This window comes from Triticum aestivum, chromosome 2B (assembly GCF_018294505.1).
Source record: "Triticum aestivum cultivar Chinese Spring chromosome 2B, IWGSC CS RefSeq v2.1, whole genome shotgun sequence".
Classification (NCBI taxonomy): Eukaryota; Viridiplantae; Streptophyta; class Magnoliopsida; order Poales; family Poaceae; genus Triticum; species Triticum aestivum.
Window position 1 is genome coordinate 793,018,334 of NC_057798.1, and position 7,857 is coordinate 793,026,190.

Below are 7,857 nucleotides of genomic sequence, written 5' to 3' on the forward strand. Positions count from 1 at the left end.
GCATTGCGCGGGATCCTGTGAAGCATGAGCTCACCAAGCATATTGGTGTTGATGCTTTTTATGTGCGCGCTGGTGTGCAGTATCAGGTTATTGCTCTTCAGTATGTGCCTTCCGAGTTACAGTTGGCGGATTTCCTGACGAAGGCCCAGACTAGAGAACAACATGGTTTTTATCTCTCCAAACTCAATGTTGTTCATCCACCATAAGTTTGAGGGGGGTGTTAGAGTTATAATATAAGTCATATACCCCTTTGTATTTATCCCATTGTATAAGGGGTTTCCTGCATATGTTCTACACCTGTACATGTATATATATCGGCCTATGGCCTCATGGGAATACAAGTTGCATATTTCCTAACAACAGAACCTTCCCTTGCTCTTCTGTGATGAAGCAGCAGACCGGAGCCATAGGTTCTCACTGTTGTGTCCTGCACGGGGCTAAGGTCGGTGGTGGGATTCAGGGTAGCAGCAGTAAGTAGAGCCATCTCTTGCTAGCAGCTGCCTGAAAGTGTTGTGGGCAGCTTGAGGAGTGAGTTCCCTTGCAGGCTTATGCATCTATTTATAGATGAGGATGGAGAATCTGTCAAGTGGGGCTGGTGGTGGGATGAGAATGAAGCTACGGCTAGAACCCTAAGACACAAGGCAGGGACGCCACTGAGTTGGCTAACCTGGTGGGAGCTCTTTGTAACTTACCACCATGCATTCCTGTAGCCCACAAAAAAATTGGCAGAGGAGCTTATCTCCATGGGTCAAATGCAACAAAAAAAAAAGGTAGCGCTTTGTACATAAATTAAAGAGAACAGTGAAAAGTTGTACCTATAGACATTCGAATGGCACACATATAAATTTGAACACACTAAGTTAAAGAGAAATGGCCAAACTCGGCTCTTTAAATATCAATCTCTCTACCCGAATCTGACATGCTGAAATTCTTCTTATCTTAAGCTAATTAACAGTAGTTTCAAAATCTTAAGCATGTAATATGTTCGGCAATTGGTTTCGAGGTATTGACAAACAATTTTTTACACACATTCTTGTGGGGCCGGGCGGCTACCTTATGTTAGGCAGTGTGCCCTATCAGGAATGACCTGGTTTTTAATAATAAATTTATTTCATATCCTTTGCAGGTTATTCATGCATGTAAGCGATAGCTACGTACATGGTCTATCCTGCAGAGGCCAGAGGACAGAAATATTTTTATGGTGGCGCCTACCTGGCTAGAGCATACGGCCAGGGAGGTTTCCCCATTCATGGATGGTGGAGTAATCTCCGGATAGGATCTACCCCACCTTAGGTTGGACTTTTTATTATTGTTGTAGAACAATATTTTATTTTTGGTTGTGTTGGACGTGTTAGTTGTGTGCATCGTGCTACGCTTAAGATGAGCTTTCTTTTTAATGTGGTTGTATCACCTCGATAAGTCAATTGAATGAAATGTCCTTTATTGAAAAAAATGCTAATTAATGATAGACAAAAGGCTTGACTTGACTCTACCTCCTATAGAAAGTAAATAAAGCAAAGTTGATGGGTATTGGGCCATCTCTCGCTGAGCGTATATGGGCGGTGCAGGCGGATCTACATATTTGGGATCGCGATATTCTTAAGGGACCGAAAAAAGAATTTACAAACTAAAAAAAGAACTAGAAAGGCTGCGGAGGGGACCTATGTGTGCGGAGTCTCAAGCGTGACAAAAGGAGATTCTTGTCCTCATTGAAACTCTGTCGGAACAAGAGGAGATTTACTAGCTACAACGTGGTCGCGCAAACTGGCTATTGCATGGGGATCGTAGCACCTCCTTTTTTCATAATGCGGCAACGGCCAGAAAGAAAAGAAATCAGATTAAAAAATTGCTTGATGATAATGGGCTATGGGTGCAAGGTACAGAGATGAAGAATCACATTATGGCATATTTCTCAAACCTCTTTACGTCAGAAGTTTCCCATCCTAACTCGGAGGTTCTATCTCTTGTCCAATGAAAAGTGACCGATGAAATGAATGATGCTCTTCTAGCCCCCTATACGGTCGAGGAGGTTCGAAAGGCCCTATTTGATATTGGTGATTTAAAAGCGCCAGGTCCCGTCGGCCTCCATGCTATTTTTTACAAAATATTTTGGTCTATGTCGGGAGATGACTTGACTGAAGAGGTTCTTCAAGCGGTAAATACTTGTTCTATACCAAATGGGTGGATGATACTACAATTGTAATGATCCCAAAGATTAACTCTCCTGAAAAGGTAACCCAATTTAGACCAATCAGCTTGTGCAATGTGGTGTATAAGGTTATTTCAAAAATGATTGCCGCTCGTCTAAAGATAATCCTATCAGATATTATTAGCCCAACTCAGAGTGTCTTTGTGCCTGGAAGATTGATTACAGACAATATATTGGTGGCATATGAATGTTTCCATACAATAAAAAACAAAAGGGCGGGTAAAGAGGGTTTGTGTGCCATCAAATTAGATATGCACAAAGCATATAACCGAGTGGAGTGGTGTTTCTTAAAGGAAATTATGCGGAAATTGGGTTTCAAAGAGATTTGGGTGAACTTAATTATGAAATGTGTATCCTCTGTGGAGTACCGGGTCCATATTAATGATGATGAGACGGAGAGTTTTAAACTAACTAGAGGATTGAGGTAGGGAGATCCCCTTTCTCCCTACTTATTCTTGTTATGTAAAAAGGGTTTGACCGCCCTTTTAGCTAATGCGGAGGAGAATGGAAACATTTCCGGTATAAAGGTATGGGTCGTACCAATGTCAATCCTATTTTGGGTAAGATTTGGAAATTATCGTGTCCTGCAAAGGTAAAAATATTTATCTGGCGAACGTTGCATGGAACTCTACCATGTCGTGTTACACTTGCCAATAGACATATGAAAGTTTCGCCTCTTTGTCCATCATGCTCAAATGGGCAAGAAGATACAAAACACATCTTGTTTTTGTGTCACAAGGCAAAAGAGGTTTGGGGTAAGCTGGGGATGTACGAGGTAATTAAGAAAGCTTGTGTTATTGATCGTGCGGGTGAGCCAGTTATTGAATTCTTACTTCTTATGACGCACCAAGAACTATCTATATGAGGTTGCCAGAATGCAAGTGAATTAATCGCGATAACCACTTGGTATTTATGCTGGGAGAGACGCATGTTGGTTCATGAAGGAAAGTCTCAAGATTGGAACCAGATTTTGATGGGGGTTCGTGCTATAACAACAAACTATGTGAATGCCCACTTCCCTAGTGCGACTAGTAGAAAAGAAGGATGGAGCCGATCTCCTATGGGTTTTGTTAAACTAAATGTTGATGCTTCTTTTGACCATGATCTACTCAGGGGCACGACAGGTGCTGTAGTCAGAGATGACAAAGAAAAATTCATTGTTGGCGGAAATTAGAAGATCGATTGTTGTGCTGATGTACTAACAGAAGAAGCGATGGCTCTGAGGCTTGATTTAATTCTTGCACAAAAGGCGGGATGCAATCGTCTTATTATTAACTCTGATAATATGAAAGTCATTGACACAATGAAAAATGGAGGACAATCGGCAGGAGTTGCGGCGGCGGTCTTCGAGGATTGCTACTTCATGGCATGTGATTTTCCGTTGACTAGATTTGAACATTGTAATAGGATAGCTAATAAGGTTGCTCATGAACATGATAGGCTAGGGAAAGTTTCTGTAACTAGAGATTGGTTTGAGGAGCCTATGGAGAATATTGCACCTCTTCTTATAGACGACGTAACCATTAGTTCCAATTAATAAAGTGCATGTTTTCTTTAAAAAAAGAGTAAAAAGTATATATGTTTAGCTTGGAATCCATCTCTACATGCAAGTATTAAGATTTCATAAACTTGTTTTTCATAACTTTTAGTGCATCAATCCATTAGCTTAACTTAGCAATGTAACCAATGCTAGCTCCGCCCCCGATGAGATCTATTGTGTTTGCTAGAGAAATACACACATTTTGCAGTTCGAAATTATCTAAAGTAAGTAACCCTTAATTGTATATATCCCATCATACTACCCTATAGAAGAAAGAAAAGACCCTAAATCCACATCATTCATTTATCTGACAAGTATTTCCAAACAGAGGGAGTACATTATCAGAATAGTCTAGCCCCCTAAATTTGCATCTAAATCATGTGCCTATCTCCACGTCCCCATCTCTGTCAGAAATATGCCGACGATTCCCTTCAAAAAAAAAGAAATACGCCGACGATGCTAAAAAAAACAGAGGCATTTCCGGTGGCCTGTGGTGGTGACATGCATGAATCCGAACAGTGGGCCTTTTCACCTTGTTGTCACTCACCGTCGTGGTCCGAACGCGTGGCTCGTGTAACGCGTGGCTCTTCCATTTGTTAGTGCGGTCCATACATTCTGTGTGTGGTTGTGAGTTAATTGTACAGAAGTATCAATTGAAGCATCACATATAGATTGGAATCAAGATTGCTAATTATTGCATATCAGTATTAAGATTGTGCCAGGCTGTTGCAAATAGGTCTAAACTGCATATAAACGCGTATTGACAGTGTATCTGACTGTTGGGGCCCGTCTGTCAGGTGCCGATGTGGCATATTTTTTGCAGAAAACCCCTTGCTTTATACGTAATCACATAAATACCATTTTTTTGCGGAAAAAGTTACCGTGAGAGACTTGTATTTTCGTTCGGACTTGTTTGGAAGTCGGCCCAACAAATGTTACCGTCCAATTCGACAAATCTTTATCTTTATCTTTACCTAATATTAAAGGGAGGATCGTTTCTCCACTTTTTTTGTCATACCTAATATTAAAGGGAGGAGCGTTTCTTCACTTTTTTCGTCACTAGTACAAATGCCCGTGCGTTGCACCGGGCAAAAAATGAAATGTAACCTGCTTCACGTGCCATTATGCAACATTTTTATAATCTAATTTTCGCAAACATCAGAAATGAGGTTACACTGAGTATTTTTTTTTGTATGATGAAATTTGGAATAAGAAATAAGGCTACATGTGCACGGATCTTCTAAGACTGCTCTGCGGCAATGAACTGCACTTGTTGAAAGTCAGAGAAGAAACCAACGCCAGTCACCACAAAACTATGGGGGTGATAATGGAAGCCACCCCCCAACCAAATCTTTGGAATGTAATCCAGCCTAACAGCATCATCATGAAAGTTGCAAGTCCAGTTGCGGTAGAGAAATCACCCATGAAAGATGAGTGCTCGTTTGGACTGGGGAACTGCCAAAATGAATAAGGAACCATGAAAAGGTTAAAGGAGTACAAGGAAAGAAGAAAAACAAAAGCCGGAAAAAATTACCTGTGCCTTGAGCTTCGATTTCCATGTGACTTACACAAAATTGATTATAATGCCATATGCAACAACTAAGGTAGCAAGGCCCCTCACATATTTTGAAGAGATCAGAACTTTCATACTCTCTTTCATGCTAAGCTTAGGTTTGTTCTGTTGAAACAATGGCTATATTCACAACTGTGGTGATCTGAAAATGATTTAATCAAATCAACTTGAGCAAAAAGGGCTATCATTTGATAAGAAAGCTGACCAAAGATAAACTCAAAATTCCATATGGCAGGCACAATAATGACATGGACAAATAAAGGCATCACAAAGGTACCTCAAGGAATTAGAACTGAAAGGTAAGGCTTGCGGCCAGTGACCGGAAGTAGAATATGCTTAACTTGGGACAGAGCATTAATCACTAAAGCACTTCCAGATTCATTCACTTCAGCCCTCACTGGTTACAAAGCAAAGGCAAACAAATATCAAACAGTGGTCTCAGCTCAACCATCCATCGTACCTCTTCAGACATAATCAGAAGTAAGGATGTTCTTTGCAAGTTTGATTATGAATCACCACAAATTTCCCTGCTAAGAACAAAGTCAAGCATGGTGAACAATTCACTAACTTCGGTGCAGCAAAGGAAGGCCAATACATTGTCAGAAGCGCAACTACGCTTGGTCAGACACACAATCATTCAAACATCACATGAAAATATCAGCATCAGCAACCTGAAACCACTGCACCTCGCTCCAAGTCAAAGCGAAGTAACTAATCTTCAGTACACGTAGTGACAGCACAAAGAGACGACCAAGCAATCGACGTACAAATCTCAAGAAGACTTCAAGTCAGAGGCCGCCACCCACGCGCCTCCGCAGGGAGCCCGGCCGGGGCCAGTGGACCATGGCCATAGGCACCATCGTCTGGGAGGAGCAGCGCTGGTGGCCGGTAGCACTGCCCCCGCGGTGCGTTCCGAAGGCCACGGCTGCGCCGTGGGCGCCGCCTCAATTGCGGGCTGGTGCGCTTAAGAACGAGCCTTGCCGGCCATGTGCCATCGCCTCGCGGAGCGTCTTGGCCAAAAATATGAAACCTAATGCTATGCCCTGTTTAAAACTTTTTATAAAGTAAAAATATTTCAAAAAAAAATAGACATCACAATTTTCCATATGTATCACACACTAACGTTTAGACTTTGTAGTTTCTCTACAAAGATTGACCACATATTCAATACCAGTTGGTGAAATAGGAACATATAGTTCTGCATTTCCACTCTACACAATGTTATTTCTCCAAAAACGAATCCATTTTTAGATATTTGTCATATTTCTGAACTTCAAATTGCTCATTGTTTGAAGTATTCAACAGTCTATACACAGTCAGGGCAAGATTGGACAGATGATGCTAAAATTGCAAGGGTAAGAAGATGGACCAGACACCAGATTAGTGGACAACCATGGGATGACCTCATAATTCAGAAGGGAGTCAGACTAATACATGATCAGTCAGCCTTAAATTCAGCATTCAAGGTAGTAACAATACCCTGATACTACAGATACGCTGATAGCAGAGCATGGTGTCCGTACCAAGTGGAACCAAACTTGTAGGCAAGTAAACCTAACACCATATCATAATATGAGCACGGTGTCTTTTACACTGTTATATTGTTCTGTCTACTTGGGCTGGCCCAACAGATGCTTACAAAGATGTTGGATAAAATAAATAAAAAATGGTGGATGAAAGCTAGATGCAAAAGAGGTTATACATCATCAACAATTCACTGCTATAGTTTATTTAGATTCACGGACATGCTGTTTTTATATGTTCACTGGCAGAATCTACGGGACTGTATATGCCAATATCTGTGCAACTGTCTCTTCGAGCCTTGGCGCAGTGGTAAAGCTGCTGCCTTGTGACCATGAGGTCATGGGTTCAAGTCCTGGAAACAGCCTCTTACAGAAATGTAGGGAAAGGCTGCGTACTATAGACCCAAAGTGGTCGGACCCTTCCCTGGACCCTGCGCAAGCGGGAGCTACATGCACCAGGTTGCCCTTTTTTTGTCTCTTCAAATTGCTAGCCTGCAGGTTGACATGATCAGCAAAACATTCCTAGAGGTACGGATCAGCAATGTAGTAGCAATCTAATCAAGTTTGTGTCTAGCCCGTGGCGCCAACGACACCTCCCGTGCCACTGCCGGCCTTAGAAATACCAAAGAATTATCACCCAACAACTATTGTATGCTTGATTTTTATTGCTTATAGAAAAATAAGGCCAAATTTAAATAACACTAATTTTACTATTTTCTATGTTCTTTGACGACTCTTGGTGATGATCTAGATTGTGTCTAACAAATCAAAGTAATTTACTTCACTCTGTTTTGCAAGTTTCAGTTTCTATAGCATGGCTTGCATGCGTCAAGGCAACATAGAGTAGTCATGAATGTATTACCAATCATATCATTATTAGTAATGATCTTTGTATGAATTAATATAGGCATCTACCTTACTGATACACTCAACATAAGCAACTTGGTCCAATGTTATTTGGTTGATCATCCCATTTTACATAATCCAATCGAAGAACTGAATTTTATGGGCA

At 41.2% G+C, this 7,857-nt stretch overlaps 1 protein-coding gene across 1 annotated transcript; it reads right to left on the minus strand.

The window, feature by feature from the left end:
* Positions 1-5,283: 5,283 nt before the first annotated feature.
* On the minus strand, positions 5,284-5,427 carry LOC123047466 (plastidic ATP/ADP-transporter; the record flags this gene model as incomplete). The annotated part of the gene is given in 1 exon segment (XM_044471029.1): positions 5,284-5,427. A coding segment is annotated over 1 exon segment (114 nt), but the record flags the coding sequence as incomplete, so codon positions are not given.
* Positions 5,428-7,857: the final 2,430 nt, after the last annotated feature.